This window comes from Phaenicophaeus curvirostris, chromosome 2 (assembly GCF_032191515.1).
Source record: "Phaenicophaeus curvirostris isolate KB17595 chromosome 2, BPBGC_Pcur_1.0, whole genome shotgun sequence".
Lineage (NCBI taxonomy): Eukaryota > Metazoa > Chordata > Aves > Cuculiformes > Cuculidae > Phaenicophaeus > Phaenicophaeus curvirostris.
In genome coordinates this window covers 116945418-116966961 of record NC_091393.1, presented here as the reverse complement: position 1 = coordinate 116966961, position 21544 = coordinate 116945418, and the positions used below count along the sequence as shown (strand labels likewise).

The 21544-nt window shown below is 63.1% G+C and overlaps 1 protein-coding gene across 2 annotated transcripts; it reads left to right on the top strand.

The window, feature by feature from the left end:
• The first annotated feature begins 3772 nt into the window (after positions 1-3772).
• On the top strand, positions 3773-20290 carry DPYSL5 (dihydropyrimidinase like 5). 2 transcript variants are annotated; one of them, XM_069851060.1, is made up of 13 exons: positions 3773-3909; positions 10763-11027; positions 12230-12388; positions 13823-14002; positions 14089-14157; positions 14326-14370; positions 14583-14658; positions 15612-15768; positions 16318-16459; positions 16973-17115; positions 17199-17406; positions 18797-18965; positions 20138-20274. In XM_069851060.1, exons 2-13 carry the CDS (start codon positions 10767-10769, stop codon positions 20221-20223), a joined length of 1695 nt encoding a protein of 564 aa, XP_069707161.1. In that variant the 5' UTR covers positions 3773-3909; positions 10763-10766; the 3' UTR covers positions 20224-20274. The 2 variants fall into 2 exon arrangements, with proteins under 2 accessions (XP_069707161.1, XP_069707162.1); XM_069851061.1 differs by lacking the exon at positions 18797-18965 and having other exon boundaries at positions 20138-20290.
• Positions 20291-21544: the final 1254 nt, after the last annotated feature.

Genomic DNA, 21544 nt, shown 5'->3' with positions numbered 1-21544 from the left:
TAAGGAAAAAAAAGAGGAAAAAAAAAAAGAGGAAAAAAAAAACCAAGTCTGCTTTGTTGGGTGTTGTGAGCTCGGGGTGTGGGGTCCCACAGGGAGGTTCCACTGAGGATGTCCCAGTGGGCAGGGGGGTTCTGGTGATTGTGGAGACCCCATGGGTGGTGGCATCCTGGGGACAGTGGGGTCCAAGTGGTGGTGGCATCCCAGGGGGTGGTGGGGTCCTACAGCAGAGTCCTGTCAATGATGGGGGGGTCCCTGTGGATTGTGGAGTCCTGATGGGCACTGGGGTCCCAGTGATGGTGGTGCCCTGGTGATTGTGGAGACCCCATGGGTGGTGGCATCCTGGGGACAGTGGGGTCAGAGTGATTATGGTGTCCCAGCGGGTTGTGGGGTCTGACAGCAGGGTTTCAGCGAAGATGAGGTCCCAGTGGGCAGTGGGGTCTTGGTGACGATGGGGTCCCAATGGGTGGTGGGGTCCTACAGCAGGGTCCTAGTGATAATGGGGTCTCGGTGGGTGTTGGGATCCCAGTGAGTAGTGGGGTCCTGGCAATTGTGGGAACCTATGGGTGGTGGCATCCTGGGAGCAGTGGGGTCTGAGCTATGATAGGGTCCCAGTGATGATGGGGTCTCAGTGGATGGTAGGGTCCTGGGGACAGCAGCGTCCCAGTGATTGGGGGATCTCCATGGGTGGTGGGTTCCTGGTGGGTACTGGGATTCCTGTGATGATGGGGTCCCAGCACGTGGTGAGGTCCCAGTGCAGTCCTAGCAGGCGATGAGGTCCTGGGGATGTTGGAGCTCCAGTGAAGATGAGGTCCCAGTGGATGGTGCAGTCCTGGTGGTCACTGGGGTCCCAGTGAAGATGGGGTCCCTGCAGGTGGTGGGGTCCCAGCAGACAATGGGGGTCCCAGTGGGTGGTGGGAACCAAGCAATGGAAGGGCTCTGGTGGGTGCTGGGGTCCCAGTGGTAGTAGGGTCCTAGTGGGGTCTTGGTGATGGTGGGACCCCCAGTGGGTGGTGGGATTCCAGCACAGGTGGTGGGGGCCAAGTGATGGTGGGGTGCCAATGGGTAGTAGAGTCCCACTTCCAGGTGCGGGTGGCTGTGAGCTGAGCCCAGCCCCCAGGACAGCACCAGGGGGTGGGGGTGCTGACCTTCCCCGCACAGCCGGACCCTTCATTTTTGTCCCACAGCTGCAGGCAGGATCCCTGCGCAGCTGTTGCCTCAGTTTCCCCTCCAGGTGTGCAGCGCTGGGTGGGTGGTGAAACTGGAGCCCCCCCCCCCAGTCTCAATTCTGCACCCCAAAATGGTGGGGTCTTGCATGTGAGACCCAGGAGAGGGGCTGAGGGGTTGAGAGACTCCAGGGCTGAGGACAGCCCTAACCCCTCACAGTCAGGGGCTGCCCAAGACCTGGGCTGGGGCCGAGGAGGGCAGGGACAGGAGCCCTCCAGGAATTCCTGGAGATGGGGCAAAAACCCACCTGAAAGAGAGGAGAACCCAGCTGGGGGTCTCTGGAGACACCCTGACCCTTAACCCAAGAGTGCCCAGGAGCTGCCAGTGTCCCTGTGAGCCCTTCATCGTCATCTCCAGAAGGTGATGGGGACACAGGGGACATCGCTGATGGGTGGAGAAAGGCAAGTGCCGCATCCTGGTGGTTCTTTAAGGATGCTTTCTATGGAGCACAAGAGCTCTCAGTTCCCAAGTGTAAGGAATCAGACAGGACGTGAGAGACGAGCATGGCTGGTCAACCCAAGTGGGATGCACAGGCTGTGAAGGCCAGTTTCCTGGAAAGAGGACAGGGATATCATCCAGTTGTGTAGGGATGGAGTCACTCCCTCAAGTGGATGGACTCTGTGGCGGTGGAGCAAAGTCTCTGCCACTGTGAGAGAGATCAGTATTGAGATCACCTGAGGAACCTTAATATGCATAAATCTACAGCACCTGACAGTCTGCATCCCAGAGTTCTGAGGGAACTGGCTGATGTGGTGGTCACACTGCTCTACATGAGGTTTGAAAGGTCCTGGCAGTTGGGTGAAGTTGCTGGTAATTGGAAATGGGGAAACGTTGCACCCATTTTTATACATGGTGGTCAGGACTAGCCTGGGAACTACAGACCTGTTAGCTTCACTGCTGTGCCAGTGAAGATCATGGACCAGATCCTCCTGGAAGATCTGCTAAAGCATTTGGAGGATAGGAAGGTGGTTGGAGACAGCCAGCATGGCTTCACCAAGAGCAAGTTTACACCAGGGGAGGTTTAACTGGACATTAGGAAAAAAATTTTCACGGAAAGGGTCATTGGGCACTGGAACAGGCTGCTCGGGGAGGGGGTTGAGTCACCTTCCCTGGAGGTGTTTAAGGGACGGGTGGATGAGGTGCTGAGGGACATGGTTTAGTGATTGATGGAATGGTTGGACTCGATGATCTTGCGGGTCTTTTCCAACCTGGTGATTCTATGATTCTATTCTATGATTCTATTCTATTCTAAGTCCTCCCAGACCAATGTAGTAGCCCTCTGTGGTCAAGTGACCACATCAGTGGGGCTATGGATGTGATCTATCTGGATTTCTTCAAGGGCTTTGACATGGTCCCTTACAACATCCTTGTCTCTGAGTGAGAGACACATAGATCTGATGGGCAGACTATTCAGTAGATAAGGAATTAGCTGGATGACCACATCCAAAGCGCTGTGGTCAATGTCTTTATGTCCAAATGGGGATCGGTGATAAGTGGTGTCCCTCTTGGGCTCATAGTGGGAGCAGCACTGTTTAATATCTTCATCAATGACATGGACAGTGGGATTGAGGGCACCTTCAGCAAGCCTGCAGATGACTCCAAGCTGTGTGGTGTGGTCGACGTGCTGGAGGGCAGGGACAGCATCCAGAGGGACTTGAACAGGCTGGAAAAGAGGGGCCGTGGCAACCTCACAAGGCCCAACAAGGCCAAGGGTGAGATCCTGCACTCCGGCTGGGGCAATCCCAAGCACAAATCCAGCCTGGGAGGAGAATGGATTGGGAGCAGCCCTGAGGAAAGGGACTTGGGGTGCTGGAGGATGAGAAGCTCAATGTGAGCCGGCAATGGGCGCTCGCAGCCCAGAAAGCCAAACCGTGTCCTGGGCTATAGGGAATGGGGATGGGGCTATGGATGGGGCAGGGGGTGGAGATGGGAATGGGGGTATGGAGGGGTCAGGGGATGGGGGTGGGGAGCTAGAGATGGGGATATGGAGGGGGCAGGGGATGAAGGTGGGAGTGGGAGTGTGGATATGGATGGGGCAAGGGATGGAGGTGGGAGTGGGGACATGGGTGGGTCAAGAGGTGGGGATGGGGACATGGACATGGCGAGGGATGGAGATGTGGATGGGGATAGGGATGGCTCAGGGGGTGGAGATGGGAGGGGGTTATGGATGGATGGAGCAGGGCTCGGAACGGGGACATGGACGGGGATGGGGGGGGGTCACACGGGGCCGCCCCGCGCGCCTTTGTGCCTGCTCCGGTCACCATGGCAACGGCGCTGGCCCCGCCCCCCCGCGCTGTCAGCCCGCCGGGCGCACAGGCCACGCCCCCCGCGGGGAAACCGCGCGGCGATTGGCCGCGGCTGCTGTTCGGCCCCGGCCCCCGAGCTGCCACTCAAGCCACGCCCCCAGGGCCGAGAGCGGGCGGCGATTGGCTGAGGCTGCGCTAGGCCCCCGCCCACAAGCTGCCACTTAGCGCCGCGCCCTGCCGGGCGGGCAGGCCACGCCCCCAAAGGCGAGAGCGGGCGGTGATTGGCTGAGTCGGGGCCTAGACCCCGCCCCCGGGGCTGAGAGCGGGCGCTGACTGGCTGAGCCTTGCCTGAGGCCCCGCCCACCGCCGCGCAGGTTTGGGCGAGGGGCGAGCGCGGGCGCGGGGAGCGCGGCGGGCGCAGCCGGAGCCGGAGCGGGAGGTACCGGGTGGGATGCGACGGGATGGGATGGGATGGGATGCGACGGGATGCGATGCGATGCAATGGGATGCGGTGTTATCGAACCTTCCCGCACTGGCGGGACCTGGCTTGTCGCGGCCGCATCGCGGCGGGTGGGACTATCGCGACAGGGCGGGGGGGGTGTCGTGTGTCGCGACAGGCGGGGAGCGCTCCGCTCCCCTCCCTTCCCGGTGCGGCCCCGTCCCCTTGCCGGTGCGGCGAGGCACCTGTCGCGACAGGCTGTGTCGATGGGAACCCGGCTCCCCTGTCGGTGCCGTGTCGCGACCGGGTGCGGAGCCGCAGGTGCGGGGTTGGGGGGGGGGGGGCGAGGAGGGGCGGGGGTCCCGCCGGGCCCGGCCCCCATTGTTCCGCGGGGGCTCCCGGGCGGCCCCGCCCCGGCTCGGAGCATCCTTTGTGCTGGGCGGCACCGGGCTTTGTCTGCGGGGCTGCTGGAGGCTGGCGGAGCCGGGAACCCCCCCACCCACAGCATCCCCGGCCCCTGCCCCACGACACCCCGCAGCATCCCTACTCTCTACCCCCCGCACATCCCTGGTCCCTGTCAGGGACCCCTCCCGCCCCAGCATCCCCGCGCTCTGCCTCGGGACCCCCCCCCAGCACCAGCTCCGGTCCCTGCTCCGGTGACCGACCCGCCACCGGCACCCGCAACCCCACCCTGAGCATCCAAAGACACCACCCTTCAGGCATTCCTGCTCTCTTCCCAAAGACACCAGCTCTCAGCATCCCTGCTCTCTTCCCAGAGCCCCCCCCAGCATCCCTGCTCTGTTTCCAGAGCCCCCCCCAGCATCCCCGCTCTGTTTCCAGAGCCCCCCAGCATCTCTGCTCTCTTCCCAGAGCCCCCGCCAGCATCCCCGCTCTCTTTCCAGAGCCCCCCAGCATCTCTGCTCTCTTCTCAGAGCCCCCCCTAGCATCCCCGCTCTCTTTCCAGATCCCCCCCCAGCATCCCCGCTCTCTTTCCAGATCCCCCCCCAGCATCCCTGCTCTCTTCTCAGAGCCCCCCCCAGCATCCCTGCTCTCTTCCCAGAGCCCCCCCCAGCATCCCTGCTCTCTTCCCAGAGCCCCCCCCAGCATCGCTGGTTCCTGCCTGGGGACACCCCCCTCTCCAGCATCCCCACTCTCTGCCCCAGTAACCCCCCCCAGGCCCGTGCCGGGCCCCTGCGAATGCTGGCAGCCCCCCCTCCCCGGTTCGGTACCCTCCATGCTGCCAGCCTGCCGCAGCGACAGCCGCACCGCACCCTCCCAGCACCCCCTGGGGTGCGATGGGGACCCCACCATGGGGCTGGGGGACCCCCACCACGAGTCCGGGGGCCTCCGCCATGCTCCCAGCACCCCGCTGCGGTGGCAGCGCGCCCCGCGCTCGCTCGGGTGTGGCTGTGCCATGGCGCGTGCCGTTACCGATGTGCCACGGAAACCAGCACCGGCTGCTGGCACACCCGAGTGGCACAAGCCACAGCGTCCCTGCCCCTTTGCCCATGGGCCACGGTCACTCTGGTCACCACGGGGCTCCGTGTCCCTCTCGGGGCAGCGGCTGGGTCACCCCAACACCAGAGGTGATCCTGGCCCATGCGTGATGCCGGTCGCCTGGCTGTGTCCAAAACAGAGCCGGGCAAGGACGCAGCGGTCATGGTCCTGCCGAGAGGCATCTGTGGGGTGGGGGACAGCGCCCACCCAGCTGCCACCACGGCTGGGGTCGTCATTTGGTGTCATCGGTGGGAGACTGAGTGATCCTGCCAGGGAGGGGATGGTCACCGAGCTGGGGTGCTGGCAAAGGAGGGTCCTGGCCAGAGCCAAACCATGGTGGTCGGTGCCTGGCAGGGTGGTCCTGGGGCAAGGTGGGCTCCAGGCAAGGTGGGCTCCAGGCAACGTGTGCTCCGGATGGGAGTCTGGGCGAGGCAGGTGCCAGGCAGGGTGGGAGCAAGGGCACCAGGCAGGGTGGATACTGGTCTGGGTGGGTACTGGGCAGGGTGGGTGCCAGGCAAGGTGAGACAGGGGTACTGGGACGGGTGGGTACTGGACAGGATGGGTACTGGACAGGATGGGTGCCAGGCAAAGTGGGTACTGGGCCAGGGTGATACTGGGCAGCCTGGGTACTAGGCAGGATGGGTACTGGGACAAATGGGTACTGGGATGAATGGATACTGGGCAGGGTGGGTACTGGGACGAATGGATACTGGGCAGGGTGGTTACTGGGACAAATGGATACTGGGCAGGGTGGGTACTGGGACGAATGGGTACTGGGCAGGGTGGGTACTGGGACGAATGGGTACTGGGCAGGATGGATACTGGGCAGGGTGGGTACTGGGACGAATGGGTACTGGGCAGGATGGATACTGGGCAGGGTGGGTACTAGGCAGGATGGATACTGGGCAGGGTGGTTACTGGGACAAATGGATACTGGGCAGGGTGGGTACTGGGACGAATGGGGACTGGGCAGGATGGATACTGGGCAGTGTGGGTACTGGGCAGGATGGGTACAGGCGTACTGGGCGGGGTGGGGGCTGGGCAGAATGGGTGCCAGGCAAGGGTGGGTGTCGGGGTTCCCACCAGCGCAGACAAAAGCGGGGAGCAGCGGAGGGGCCAGCTGTAATAGCTGCCCCTGACCTCGCCTCACCGCACAATGCGTCTCTGTGTGCCACCGCGCCGCCGCCACAGCCCCCATGGTCCCGGCACAAAGGCTGGGCCCCAGCCCCAACAGGTGCCCCCCCGGCAGCCCTTGCACCGGGGCACGGGTCCCTTTGTCCTGGTGGGGTCACAGCTGTCCCCTCGCCGCCAGCCCCCACGGCTCGGGGCCAGCGGCACAGCCGGCGGGCAATGGGGGGCTGCGAGCCCCCCGAGATGGCCGCGACGCTTTGTGTGCCGGGAAGCTTCGCCACAGCCCCTCGCTTCCCAAGCGGCAGCGCCCAAGGTTGGATGAGGCACGGGGTTTGTCGACTGCAGCGGCCGAACTGGACAGGGTGGGGGTCCACAAAGATTTTTTCAGACCCCCCCAGTGCTTCATTTCTTCCCTGCTGGGGAACCTGTTGTCTTGCAGAAACCTCCGCGCCTTCCGCCTGGGCGAGCAGCCGCCACCGTTGCTGCCTGATGCTGGCGGTGCCACCGCGCCGCAGCGGCTCTCCAGGGCGCGGGACAGAGCCAGGGTGTCCCCAGAGCCGGCTGTGCCGCGCTGGCACCGCACCAGGGGCTGGGGGACAGAGGGGCAGAGCCCTTGGGGACACTCAGTGTGAGCTGGGGGGGGTCACTGTGTGGGAGCTGCTGGGGGAACTGTGTGGGAGCTGGGGGAACTGGTGATGGTTGGAGCAGGGGCCGAAGGTGGTGCCAGTGCCGTCCCAGGGGTGGGCGCAGGGGGTGGCCAAATCCCTGAGCAGGGGGCAGGAAAGGGGCTTAGCACGACGAGGAGGTGGCAGCGCGGTGGTGGTGTGGGTGGCTCCACGGTGGCCAAGGCCACGGGCAGCATGTTGAGCTGCCAACCCCTTGTCTGTCCATTTTGTCCAGCCCACATCAGTAACACCCTCGACAGTGTCCCCGAGCGATGCTCTGTCCGCGCTGTGGGGATCTGTGCCGTCCTCCTCCCCCATCCCACCCATGCTGGGGTGGGAATGCCGTGGCACCGCTGGGAGATGGCACGCGCTGCCTCCCCATGCGCTGCCGTGCTCCAGATCCGTCCGTCACAGCAACCCGCTTTCATCTCGGGGTGCTGTGTGCCGCTCCGCGCCTGCACCCGCATTTCTGCGTGGCACAAGCGCCACCCTGCGCAGTTCACCCCTGTCCTGGAGGGCTTGGGGGGGCTCGGAGGGGCCAGTATGGGCACTGACAGCCCTGCCCTGATTCCAGCCGGGATGGAGTGCCGATGCCTGGCGTGCCACGGCTGCCCAGCGTGCTGCACGAGGAGCTTGTGCCCTCGGGAATGTCGCTGCCAGCCCAACCCAACCCCTCTGGGACCTGTTTTCCTCCACCATCCCTCGTAGCAGGCGCATGCCAAGCCGGCGCAGCTGTGCATGGCAGCGGCATTCCTGGCAGGGTGGGGGCTGCTATTCCCAGGAGCATTCCCTATGGCATAGGGATTCCGCTGTGCTCCTGGGCCAGGGTAGAGAGCAGCAGGATGAGTTATGGGTTGGTACCAGGCTTGCCCATGGCAGGGCTGGCACTGCCATTGCCCCAGAGCAGGATTTGCCTCAGAAAGGGCTCCCAGGGCACCCCAGCCCCGGCGCGGATGCAAGTTCCTGTGTTGGGCACAGCCGCTTGCCCTCCCAAGGCAGCTGCTCCTTCCCGCAGCGCCAGGAATGCTCAGCTGCCGGCATGGCCTGGCTCAGCTCTGCCGGCCACCGCGGCTGAGTGCCAGGGCACAGCAAACACAGCCTGCGAGGATGGGTGTGCAAAGGGTGCAGGGACAGGGTGCCGGGATGGGTGTGCAAAGGGTGCAGGGACAGGGTGCCAGGATGGGTGTGCAAAGGATGCAGGAACAGGGTGCCAGGGTGAGTGTGCAAAGGGTGCAGGGACAGGGTGCCAGGATGGGTGTGCAAAGGGTGCAGGGACAGGGTGCCAGGGTGAGTGTGCAAAGGGTGCAGGGACAGGGTGCCAGGATGGGTGTGCAAAGGGTGCAGGGACAGGGTGCCAGGATGGGTGTCCAAAGGATACAGGGACAGGGTGCCAGGATGAGTGTGCAAAGGGTGCAGGAACAAGGTGCCAGGATGAGTGTGCAAAGGATGCAGGAACAAGGTGCCAGGGTGAGTGTGCAAAGGGTGCAGGGACAGGGTGCCAGGATGGGTGTGCGAAGGGTGCAGGGACAGGGTGCCAGGATGGGTGTGCAAAGGGTGCAGGGACAGGGTGCCAGGATGAGTGTGCAAAGGATGCAGGAACAAGGTGCCAGGGTGAGTGTGCAAAGGGTGCAGGGACAGGGTGCCAGGATGGGTGTGTGAAGGGTGCAGGGACAGGGTGCCAGGATGGGTGTGCAAAGGATACAGGGACAAGGTGCCAGGATGGGTGTGCAAAGGGTGCAGGGACAGGTATGTTGGTGTGAGGATGGGTGTGTAATGTTTGCGGGGATGGATGTGCAATCGGTGCAGGAACAGGGTACCAGGATGCTTGTGCAATGGGTGTGTTGTGATGCAAGTGAGTGTGCAATAGGTGTAGGGAGAGGGTGAGGGGATGGGTATGTTGGGATGAGGATGGGTGTGCAATGTGCACAGGGATGGGCATGTTGGTGCCAGGATGGGTGTGCAATGGATGCAGGCACAGGTATTTTGGTGTGAGGATGGGTGTGTAATGGGTGCAGGGACAGGTATGTTGGTGCCAGGATGGGTGTGCAATGGGCATGTTGTGGTGGAAATGAGTGTGCAATGGGTGTAGGGAGAGGGTGAGAGGATGGGTGTGTTGGGATGAGGATGAGTGTGTGATGTGCAAAGGGATGGGCATGTTGGTGCCAGGATGGGTGTGCAATGTGTGCAGGGACAAGGTGCCAGGATGAGTGTGCAAAGGGTGCAGGGATGGGGTGCCAGGATGGGTGTGCAAAGGATACAGGGGCAGGGTACCAGGATGAGTGTGCAAAGGATACAGGGACAGGGTGCCAGGGTGGCTGTGCCATGGGCATGTTGCGGTGAAAGTGAGTGTGCAATGGGTGTAGGGACAGGGTGCCAGGATGAGTGTGTTGGGGCGAAGATGGGTGTGCAATGGGTGCAGGGATGGGCGTGTTGGTGCCAGGATGGGTGTGCAATGGGTACAGGGACAGGTATGTTCGTGCCACGATTGGTGTGCAATGGGTGCAGAGACAGGTGTGTTGTGGTGAGAGTGAGTGCACAATGGGTATAGGGACAGGGTGCAAGGATAAGTGTGCAATGAGTGCATGAACAGGCGTGTTGGTGCCAGGGTGGGTGTGCAATGTGTGCAGGGATGGGTGTGTCGTGGTGAAAGTGGGTGCGCAATGGGTGTAGGGACAGGGTGCAAGGATAGGTGTGCAATGGGTGCAGGGACAGGCGTGTTGGTGCCAGGATGGGTGTGCAATGAGCCCAGGGACAAGTGTGCTGGTGTGGGGATGGGTGTGCCTGTGATGCTGACCACGTGCGCCCTGGCCTTGTCTGAAGGAAGGGAGGTGGGACTGCCCATTGCCAGCGGGCACTGGGGGCACTGGGAGGTCCCTGAGGTGGCTCCTGCCCCACCTTGTCCTCCCAGCACGCCCGAGCAGCCGTCTCACACCATCCCTGCTCAGATGGGTCGATGGCGTTTGACCTTCATCTGCCAGATGAGTTATAGATCGTGGCCAGGGCTCGGAGGCAGCAGTGGGGCTGTGCCCGAGCTGGCATCGTGCAGGTCCGTGGGGCAGAGACCCCAGCAACTGGTGCCAGCCCCAGTGATCTCCTTGTTGGCCCCGGCCACCGTACGGTGCCGCTGGGACTTGGTGGGCAGCCTGTCTGAGCATGGGGGCTTCACCGGCAGCCAGATTCACCCCCCTCTCTCACCCTGGAGTCCCCGCACGCAGCCAGAGGGAGCAAGGAGGGGGGCAGCATGTTGAGCTGGCAGGGCTAGGGGTCTGGCACCCACTCTGTAACCGGCTCTGGGTGCTGGGACCACCGTGGGGGCAGTGCAGAGGGGTCCAGCGTGGCAGCAGCTCCAGACTTGGCACCCCTGGATGCCCCCATCTCCGTGGATTTCCTGGGATAATCCAGTGTTGACATGGAGCAGGGATGGGCATGGAGGATGGGACACATCCCGATGGCAGCACCATGCTAGCCTGGGGCCACCCGGGGCTGGAAATGGGGTTGAGATTCCCTCCGGGGTCTGCGCCGGACAGCAGCGATCCTGGGGCTGACGCTTGCCCCCACAGCGCCATGCTCGCCAACGCGGCCACCATGCGGATCCTCATCAAGGGAGGGAAGGTGGTGAACGACGACTGCACGCTGGAGGCGGACGTCTACATCGAGAATGGCATCATCCAGCAAGTGGGTCGTGAGCTCATGATCCCCGGCGGGGCCAAGGTCATCGATGCCACTGGCAAGCTGGTCATCCCAGGCGGCATCGACACCAGCACCCACTTCCACCAGACCTTCATGAACGCCACCTGCGTGGATGACTTCTACCATGGCACCAAGGTACCACCTGCATCCCCTGGATATGTTGCCCACAGCCCGGGTGGGTGGGTTCGCCCTGGTCCCTGGAGATCCGTGGTCCCTGGGATGCTGGTGGGTCCCACAGGGGCTTGGAATGAAGCATCCATGGCTGAGTGGGACAACCCAGCAACCTGGCATGAAGCATCTCTGGTCAAGTGGGAGGGCCTGGCTACCTGGCGTGGGTTGGCATGGAGCATCGGTGGCCAAGGGGGATGCCCCAACATGTTGGGAAGCCCAGAGGCTCTTTGAGTCCAGTGCGGCTGCTGTGGAGCTGCTCCATGGTGCCATCCCAGCTCAGTAACCTCGCTGCAGGGCCCTACGAGGGGTGGTGGTGCCGTGCGCTGGGTGCCGCTGCCTGGGATGTCGAGGGACTGGTTGTCCTGGGCAGTGCTAAGTCCGGCTGCCTCCAGCGCCCTGCACAGAGCAGGCATTGTGCTGGGATGGTGCTGGCCGTGCCTGTCCCTGGCATGCTCAGCATCCCCGGATAGGGGGCTCGGCTCCGTCACGGCTGCCACAGCAAAGGGGCTGGGGGCACGGTGATGTGCCGGAGGGCAAGGGCCCAGTGCAGGCGCCACAGGCATCCCGTGCCGTGCCTGCTCCCCATCCTGGCAGGCTGGCTCACAGCACCACGCCAGCGCAACCAGCCTGCGGCAGCACGCAAGAACCAATTGGTAAAGGAGCTTTGGGGATTAGCCGGGCTGGGTGAGCTGGGGACACTGCCAGGCAGGATGGCACTCGCTCTGCCGCCCGCGCGTGCTGCCACGGGGGAGCCTCCTCGCAGCCAGGCAGCTCCATCCTGGATCAGGCACCACAGCGACAGCACAGTTGGGGTGACCCATGAACAGGGCATCCCCTTGGCATCCCAAATTGGTGCTGGAATGGGAAGTCATTGCCCTGGCAGGTGGCAGGATGGGGCCCTCCAGATGTGTCATGCGCCCAGATGTGCAGCTGCGATCGGGCAGCCGCGGTGTGGTGGGGGGTGGTTGCACCCCAGGGCGATGTCAGGAGAGGGGAACCTGCCTGCAACAGGGCCCAGCGTGGGGTCCCCATCTCCTGGGATGTGGCTATCCCAGCCCAGCCTCACAGGATCAGCCAGGCAGGATTCGTGCCACCTGCAGTGTGGGCAGCACCGTTCCCTGGTGGGACGAATCCTGTTCCCACGGTGTCACCCCTTACCCCTGCAGGCAGCCCTGGTGGGAGGGACGACGATGATCATCGGCCACGTCCTGCCGGACAAGGAGACCTCGCTGCTGGACGCCTACGAGAAGTGCCGCAGCCTGGCTGACCCCAAGGTCTGCTGCGACTATGCCCTGCACATGGGCATCACTTGGTGGGCGCCCAAGGTGAGTCCGGCCGCCCTGGCACCGTGCGGCTCCGGCTCCCGGCACAGCGAGTGGCCAGGAGCAGCTGCTGTGGCCAGAGCTAATTCCCAGCCCCGCTGATCCCATTAGCTGCTTGGTGGGATGGGACGGGCTGAGCCCCCACGCTGCCTTTTGAGCTGCCTTGATCCAGGCTCAGTGGGGCAGGGGGTCCCCGTGGGGCTGAGCCCCTCGCCAGGATGGAAAAGGGGATGGAAAAAGTGCTGCCGCTCCGGGAGGGGCAATGGGATGCGCTGGCATGATGGTCTCAGCTTGGGGTACCCAATCCTGCATCATGACTCCCACGGGTGCTGCTCAGCACCCAAGCCCCATCCCACGGGATGCTCAGCCCCTGCAATCCTCACCAAAGCTGCTGGAGCAGGATCAGACCTGACTTGAGCCGGATTGCTCCCAGACGCGGTGCAGAGACACCCCGGCCCCTGCGTACCCTGTACTGAGCCAGGGGATGGATGGAGACGGAGTGGGTGCCCCCCGGAGTACATCCCGGCACACCGGGGAGCCGGCGCCAGATCACGGCGAGTGCAATCCCCCCTGCTCCTCCCTGGCATCTGTCGCTCCCCAGATCACCCCAGGACGCGCACACAAATAGAGGAGAATAGAATCGTGGAATCACTGAGGTTGGAGAAGACCTCTAAGCTCATGCAGTCCAACCGTCAGCGCAACCCCAGCGTGCCCACCAAACCCCCACTGAGCGCTCCACCAGTTCCCTTGGCAGCCTCTGCTAGTACCTGACAACCCTTTCTGCGAAGGAATTGTTCCCAATATCCAATCTAAACCTCCCCTGGCACAACTTGAGGCCTTTCCTTTTTCTTCTATCCCTTGGGAGAAGAGACCAGCACCCACCTGGCTCCAAGCTCCTTTCTAGGAGCTGCAGAGAGCGATGAGGTCTCCCCTCAGCCTCCTCTTCTCCAGACTAAAAAGCCCCAGGGCCCTCAGCCACTCCCAGAACCCCTGGGCTCCAGACCCTTCATCAGCTCTGTTCCCTTTCTCTCCAGCCCCTCAAGGTCCTTCTTGGAGTGAGGGGCCCAAAACTGAACCCAGGATTCCAGGTGCAGCCTCACCAGCACCGAGTGCAGGGGGACGATGCCTTCCCTGCTCCTGCTGGCCACCCCATGGCTGATCCAAGCCAGGATGTTGTTGGCCTTCTTGGCCACCTGGGCCACTGCTGGCTCAAGTTCAGCTGCTGTCAACCAGCTCCTCTGGGGCCTTTTCCACCGGACAGCTTTCCAGTTTTTTCTTCCCCAAGCCTGGAACACTGCGTGGGGTTGTTGCATGATTCCTGCATCTTGTGGCCCCAACAGGGAAGCATCAATCCCTTCTCCAAGGAGTTAGGGAGGAGCGGATCCTGGATCTGCAGTGTCCCGCTGGCACTGCAATGATGTTCCCGTCCTGGCACAGGTGAAGGCAGAGATGGAGACACTGGTGCGGGAGAAGGGAGTGAACTCCTTCCAGATGTTCATGACCTACAAGGACCTGTACATGCTGCGGGACAGTGAGCTCTACCAGGTCTTCAGGGCTTGCCGGGACATCGGGGCCATTGCTCGTGTCCACGCCGAGAACGGCGAGCTGGTGGCTGAGGTGAGCACTGGGGACGAGGTGGGAAACAGGGGCCCAGCAGAGCTCCACCAGATCACCCCGACCCTGATCCCGATCCCATCCCGCAGGGAGCGAAGGAGGCGCTGGACCTGGGCATCACGGGACCAGAAGGCATTGAGATCAGCCGGCCCGAAGAGGTAGGAACCATCCCATTGCACACCCATCCTTGCACCGACATGCCCATCCCTGCACCCACTACACCCCCATTCTTGCACCAACGCTGGTGCCGCTGGTCTGGAACCAGCACCATCTCCCAACCAAACCATTTTCCTGTGCCGTGCCCTCACCTCCTGCTCTCTCCACAGCTGGAAGCCGAGGCCACACACCGTGTCATCACCATTGCCAACAGGGTGAGTGGTCCTGAGCTGGGTGGTTGGGATTGAGCCCCACTGTTGGCATCTTGACTCCTCCTGCAGCCAGCACATCCCCCTTGGCTGGATCTGGGGGTGGACGCCCCGCTTCCATGGTGGGGGGGGCAGTCCCTGCACCCCATATGGAGAGTGTGGACCCACCATGGAACCGGGGCGCCCTAGAGGCATTGTCACCGACCCCTTCTCCACAGACCCACTGCCCCGTCTACCTGGTGAACGTCTCCAGCATGTCTGCGGGGGATGTCATTGCCGCCGCCAAGATGCAAGGTAGGGGGTTCAGCTGGCCCCCCTCTCCCAGGGCTGGAAGTGGAGTGGGATGTGGGTCCCCGTGTGTCCCTCTGGACATGCCCCTCCTCTGCTGGCTGCTCCGCCTGTAGCCCCTCTGGGTGTCCCCCTGCCCCACGGCCCCAGCCCTTGACGTGTGGGCTGTCTCTGTGGGGTCGTAGACACGGGACAAGGACACATGCAAGGACACAGACATGGGTGGATATGGGCAGTGGGAAGATCACAGGCTTGAAGGGGCACGGACATGGGTGTGTGACATGACACTGTGTCACATGCAGAGGTGTCGACACCGGTGGCATGGAGGGTTTCGGGCTGCAGACATACACGCATAGAGACACGTGGACTCTTGCACAGATGGGGATACGGGCAGGACCCAGCACGCGGGCACAGGAGCACACGTGTGCATGTCAGGATGCCCTTTTGTTCGTGTGTGCACACGGGGACTCATAGAACAGCAGCCAGCGAGTCCACGCAGCTCTGCTTGCACAGTTGTGGGGTACAGAACAAGAGGGAATGGCCTCAAGCTCCACCAGGGGAGGTTTAGGCTGGACATAAGGAAAAAATTTTTCACAGAAAGGGTCGTTGGGCACTGGCAGAGGCTGCCCAGGGAGGTGGTTGAGTCACCTTTCCTGGAGGTGTTTAAGGGACGGGCGGACAAGGTGCTGAGGGACATGGTTTAGTGATTGATGGGAATGGTTGGACTCGATGATCCGGTGGGTCTTTTCCAACCTGGTGATTCTACGATTCTGTGATTCTATGTGAGCACACACATGCACACGTGTGTACACGGGGCTCGTGCCCAGATGGGGCACCCACTGCCAGCAGAGATACCGCGCCGGGCAGAGCTTGAGTGCGTTCCCTGCACACGCGCCTGCCTCTGCCTTGCCCCCCTACCCGCTGCCCCCAGTCCCACGCGTGTGCCTCCACCCCCGCAGGGAAGGTGGTTTATGCGGAGACGACCACGGCACACGCCACGCTCACTGGGCTGCACTACTACCACCAGGACTGGTTCCACGCCGCCGCCTACGTCACCGTGCCGCCACTGCGCCTGGATACCAACACCTCCGCCTACCTCATGAGCCTGCTCGCCAAGTGAGTCCCCCCAGCACCCTGGGACCCCTCCCCAGCTGCCGCACTCACTGGGCACCTTGCCCCTAGGGCTCAGTGCTGTCTCAGCATCCCTAGGGCGCAGCATCCCACGTGTCCGGCATCCCTGGTGCCCACCATGGGAACCCCCCAGCCCAGCCCAGCAGGACTTGGGCTGCCTGTCCCACCTGGGGTCATCGGGGCCATCCTGGTCCCAGCTGCCCCATCGCCCCATGACCACATGTTCTGGCACCCAGCTCCTTAGGCACCTTGCTCCCCTGGTGCTGTGTTCTCTGGGCACCCGATCCTTCAGGCACCCTGCTCCTCGGGTTCATCACCCAAGAACCCCATGTCCAGGAACCTCACTTCTTGCTCACCGGGATTTCTGGGTGCCTCAGTTCCCAGGTGCTGTGATCCCTCAGGGTCTCACTCTGTGGGTGCTGAGTCTCCCAAGCACCCACCGAGCCCCTGGGCTGCTGGGTGCTGAGCTCCCTGGGCACCCCACTCCCCGGTACCCAGCCGTGCCCTGAGCTGTGCTGCCCTGTCCTCCCGCAGCGACACGCTGAACATCGTGGCCTCTGACCACCGGCCCTTCAGCGCCAAGCAGAAAGCCATGGGCAAGGAGGACTTCACCAAGATCCCCCACGGCGTCAGCGGCGTGCAGGACCGCATGAACATCATCTGGGAGCGTGGCGTGGTATGGGGTCCCCTCTCTTCCCAGACCGGGGTGGCACACGGCGGGGCTCGGCGGTGGGGCCAGCTTGGGCTGAGGTGGCCACAGAGTTAGGGCAGGAGGGTCTTTTACATGGAATGTCCCGTAGGGGGTTGTTCTCTAGCATGGGGATGGGTGAGATGCTCCCCAGTGCAACCCAGTGGGTCCCAGCAGCAACCACTGAGGTGTTTGGGGTGGGCAGCAGAGGGGATGAAGGATGGGGTCCAGCCAGCTGGGGGATGGTGCAGGATGTGGCCCAGCACTGAGCTGGCCCCAGCTTTGGGGCAGGGTGGCTTTTTCTATGGGACATGAATACCCTCTGGCATGGGAATGGACGAGGTGCTCCCCAAGTTCAACCCAGTGAGTCCCAGCAGCACCCCCCGAGGTGTTTGAGGGGGCTGGAGAGGGCAGCAGAGGGGATGAGGGATGGGGTGTGGGCAGCTGAGGATGGTGCAGGATGCTGTCTGGTACATCGTCAGCTCCCTGTTCTGGTGGTAGGTTGGAGGCAAGATGGATGAGAACCGCTTTGTGGCCGTCACCAGCTCCAACGCTGCCAAGATCCACAACCTGTATCCCCGCAAGGGCCGGATCATCCCTGGTGCCGATGCTGATGTCGTGGTCTGGGACCCCGAGGCCACCAGGTAGGTGCAGCTGGCGCAGGGGCTGGCGAGGGTCTCCCCGCGATGCTGGGCATCCACTTACCACCCCGTGTCCCCCGACCCAGGACCATCTCAGCCAGCACCCAGGTGCAGGGAGGGGACATCAACCTGTACGAGAACATGCGGTGCCACGGGGTGCCCCTGGTCACCATCAGCCGCGGGCGCGTGGTCTACGAGAACGGCGTCTTCATGTGTGCTGAGGGCACCGGCAAGTTCTACCCGCTCCGCTCCTTCCCTGATTCCGTCTACAAGAAGCTGGTGCAGCGGGAGAAGGTAAAGGGGTGGTGGGTGCTGTGCCCTGGCATGGTGGGAGCATGGTTGTGCCGGGCTTGGCTCCTGGGTGCCAGAGGTGGTGGCTGCAGTGGTTGCAGCGGCGTGGGGCAGTGCTGGTGATGCTGGGAGGATGGGTCGGTGCCACCCCGGTGCCGCGGTCGGTGCCGAGCCATGCTGAGGTCACACCACGCCGTGCCACGGGTGACACCGCCGTGGAGCTTTGCGGGGTGGATGCACGGGTTGCCTCGTGCCAGCATGAGGGTGGATACAGGTGGCAGTGGCAGCAGTGGGGTCCCTGCAGGAGGACCCTCCGCCCCTCAGGGCTCCTTGCGGGCATGCCGGTGGTGCCGAGGCTTTGGGGATGGTCGCCCTGTGCACTACTGTGGCCAGCGGTCATCCCGGCGAGTGTGCCAAGCCTCTCCCAAGCTCTCTGCCCTTTACCTGGTCTGCAGCCCCCCAAGGTGGTCCTGGTGACCCCACGTGCACAGGGCCTGGCACGGGAGGGGACCTCGTGGCACATGATTCCTGGCCGTGGCAGCAGGGAGCTCCAGCAGAGCTCGGCGTCGGGGATCCCCGTGCCCCCGTGGCTTTCACCAGGGCCTGCCTGGCAGTGGGGGATGCATGGAGGGGTTCAGTGCGGTGCAAAGGAAAGGGTCAGGGGTGTCCCAGGGAGCCGGGAGCCAATTCCCAGTCCTGGGGTGTCCTGGGAGCTGGGAGCGAGTGCCGGGGTGAACAGATAGAGCCCAGGGTGTGGGGTCCCTGGGAGCTGATGCCCTGCACCCCATCCATAGCCCCCTCCCCAGCCGCAGCATCCCATGCTGTTTTCCTTCCACCCCAACCCAGGTGATCCGCACCCTGATTTAAGGCAGTGGCATTCCAAACCCTGCTGACCCCACAGGGCACCCTGTACACCCCACCAGACCCCTCCCCACCCACAGCATCCCCCCCGGCCCCCTTCCTTCCCCACCACACCTGGCTGATCCGCATCCCACCATAACGCGATGATACCCTAAAGCCCGCTCACACCACAAGGCACCCCCACATCCCACCCCACAGCCCTTTTCCCACCCATGGAGCCCCCTGGCCCCCTACTCTCTGCTCCACACACACAGCTGATCTGTACCCCACTACAAGGCAATGGCACCCCGAACCCTGCTGATGCCATGGGGCACCCTTGCACCCCACTCGTAGCCCTCTCCCCACCCACAGCACCCTGTGGCCCTTTTCTTTTCCCAACCCAGCTGTTCTGCACCCCGCTGTAAAGCAGTGGCTCCCCAAACCCCGCTCACGCCATGGGGCACCCCTGTGCTCCCCGCTGCAGCCCCCCACTGGCCACCTCGCAGTGCCCCCAACCCTGACCCTCTCCCTGCTTTCTCTCTCCCTCTGGCAGAGTTTAAAGCTGCGGGGTGTCGATCGCACCCCATACCTGGGGGACGTGGCCGTGGTTGTCCATGCCGGGAAAAAAGAGACGGGGACACCCCTGGCCGATACCCCAACCCGGCCCGCCACGCGGCACGGGGGCATGAGGGACCTCCACGAGTCCAGCTTCAGCCTCTCCGGTAAGAAGAGGGGGGCGCAGCGGGGGTCCCCCCAGCCCCACAGCCAGCCCCACAACAGCCCCGCAGCCAGTGGCTCTCCAGCATCGGATGGACACTTGCCACCCCAGGGTGCCCCATCACCACCCCAGGGTGCCCCATCACCCCAGGGTGCCCCACTGCCACCCCAGGGTGTCCTGTCACCACCCCAGGGTGCCCCACTGCCACCCCAAGGTGCCCCCACCACCATCAAGAGTGCCCCCTCCATTACCCCAAGGTGTCTCCTCGCTACCGCAAGGTGACTCCACTACCACCCCAAGGTGCCCCCTCTGCCACCACAACGTGTCCCCCCCCACCAACCCAGGGTGCCCCCACGACTACCCCAAGGTGCCCCAACCACCCCTACCCGAGGTGCCCCTCCATTGCCACCCCAGGTGCCCCATCACACCACCCCAAGGGACCCCCGTCACCACCCCAGGGTTCCACCACCACCACCGCAGGGTGCCCCCACCAACCCAGGGGTCACAAGTGTCATTCCCAATGCTCCTGGTTCCTTGGGGGTTCACAAGCATCATTGCCAGTGCTCCCAGACCTGGAGGCGTCAGGAGCATCATTCCCAGTCCTTCCAGACCTGGAGGGGTTCAGGAGCATCATTCCCAGTGTTCCCAGACCGGAGGGGTCAGGAGCATCATTCCGAGATCTCCCAGACCTATGGGGGGTCAGGAGCATCATTCCCAGTTCTCTCAGATCTGGAGGGGTCAGGAGCATCGTTCCCAGTGTTCCTGGACCTGGAGGAGTCAGGAGCATTGTTCTGAGTGCTCCCAGACCTGGAGGGGGTCAGGAACATTGTTCCCAGTGTTCCTGGACCTGGAGGGGTTCAGGAGCATCATACCCAGTTCTCCCAGACCTAGGATAAGGGTCAGGAGCATCGTTCCCGATCCTGCTGGACCTGGAGGCGTCCCAAGTGTCATTCCAGGGCAGCCGGTGCCGCAGAGGCCCCGGTGTTGTTAGGAATGGTTGGACTCGATGATCCGGTGGGTCTCTTCCAACCTGGTTATTCTATGATTCTATGATTCTATCCCGGGTGGCAGTGGGGTGACCCGCGGTGCTGGCAGATACCGGGGTGCCGCGGTGCCCGTTGGGCGCTCGCCCCAGTCTCCATGAGCCTGACCCTCGTCCGTCTGTCCTTCCGGCAGGTTCTCAGATCGATGACCACGTTCCAAAGCGAGCTTCGGCCCGGATTCTCGCTCCCCCCGGGGGCCGGTCGAGCGGCATTTGGTAAAAGCGGGGACCTGTCCCCCAACTGAGGACCAGGCACCAGCCCCACGCCGTCTCTCCCCCCCCGGGAGCCCTGGCACCGGGGGGCTCTGCCCGCGGAGCTGGGCCGGCAGCCGGCAGCCGTCTGTGGGGTCGGGGTCTCGGGGAGCTGCAGCCCCCGGGCGGCGGGGGGGGGGACGGGGGCAGCGGGGTGGGCTGCCCCCAGCCCTTTTCTGTTTGCACGTTGGGTTTGGATCCGTGAGTTTTTGAGTTGTTTGTGCATCCCGTGGAAATGCTCGGAGTGGTTTGTGTTCAGTAGCGTTAGGGGAGCAGTAGGGACCCCACCCCACCCCCCCCACCCCCAAAATCCACTCACCCTCCCCACCCCGGGCTGCACACCCCTTCCCTGGCTCCCACCTCTCCCAGCGGGACGCGTGAGCCCTTCCCGCACCCCGGCAGCGGCACGGCACGCGCACACCTGCCGGCACACGCGTGTGCACCGCTCCGTGCGAGGTGCCAGCAGGATCTTCACTGGGGTGTGTGCACACTGCGCATGGCCTCAGTGAGATGTTCTCCGCGCTCACGCGGGCACGCACGCCTGCTTCCCTCTGTGCGAGGTGCTGGCAGGATGCTCACGGCCGCGTGTCCCACCGTGCGTGGTCTCGGTGTGATGTTCAGTGCACACGCGTGTGCATCGCGCCATGCAAAATGCCAGCAGGCTCTTCGCTGCCGCGTGTGCGCACCACGCGTGGTCTCAGCGAGATGTTCATTGTGCACACGCATGCGTCCCTCTGTGCAACGTGCTGGCAGGCTCTCCACTGCCACACACGTGTAGGCACACACGCGTCACACCATGCGTGAGCTCGGTGTGATGTTCCTTGCACACACGCGTGCATCACACCGTGAATGGTCATAGCACGATGTTCCTTGCACACACATGTGCATCACACCATGCATGGTCGTAGTACGATGTTCCTTGCACACACGTGTGCATCACACCGTGAATGGACTCAGTACACTGTTCCTTTCACACACGTGTACATCAAACTGCATGTTTTCAGTGTGATGTTCAGTGCACACACGTGTGCATCACACCGTGAGTGGACTTAGTACACCGTTCCTTGCACACACGTGTGCATCACACTGTACATTGTCTCAGTACACTCCCTTGCACACATGTGTGCATCACACCGTGAATGGACATAGTACACCATTCCTTGCACACACGTGTGCATCATGCCGTGCATGGTCTCAGTACAATATTCCTTGCACACACATGTGCATCACACCATGAATGGTCTCAGTGCGATGTTCCTTGCACACATGTGTGCATCACACCATGAATG

Coding starts and splice junctions, on each gene's coding strand:
- DPYSL5 (XM_069851060.1), top strand. CDS start 10,767: ATGCTCGCCAACGCGGCCACCATGCGGATCCTCATCAAGGGAGGGAAG. Junction 16,460..16,972: donor TCATCTGGGAGCGTGGCGTG/GTATGGGGTCCC, acceptor TTCTGGTGGTAG/GTTGGAGGCAAGATGGATGA. Junction 18,966..20,137: donor GTCCAGCTTCAGCCTCTCCG/GTAAGAAGAGGG, acceptor TCCTTCCGGCAG/GTTCTCAGATCGATGACCAC.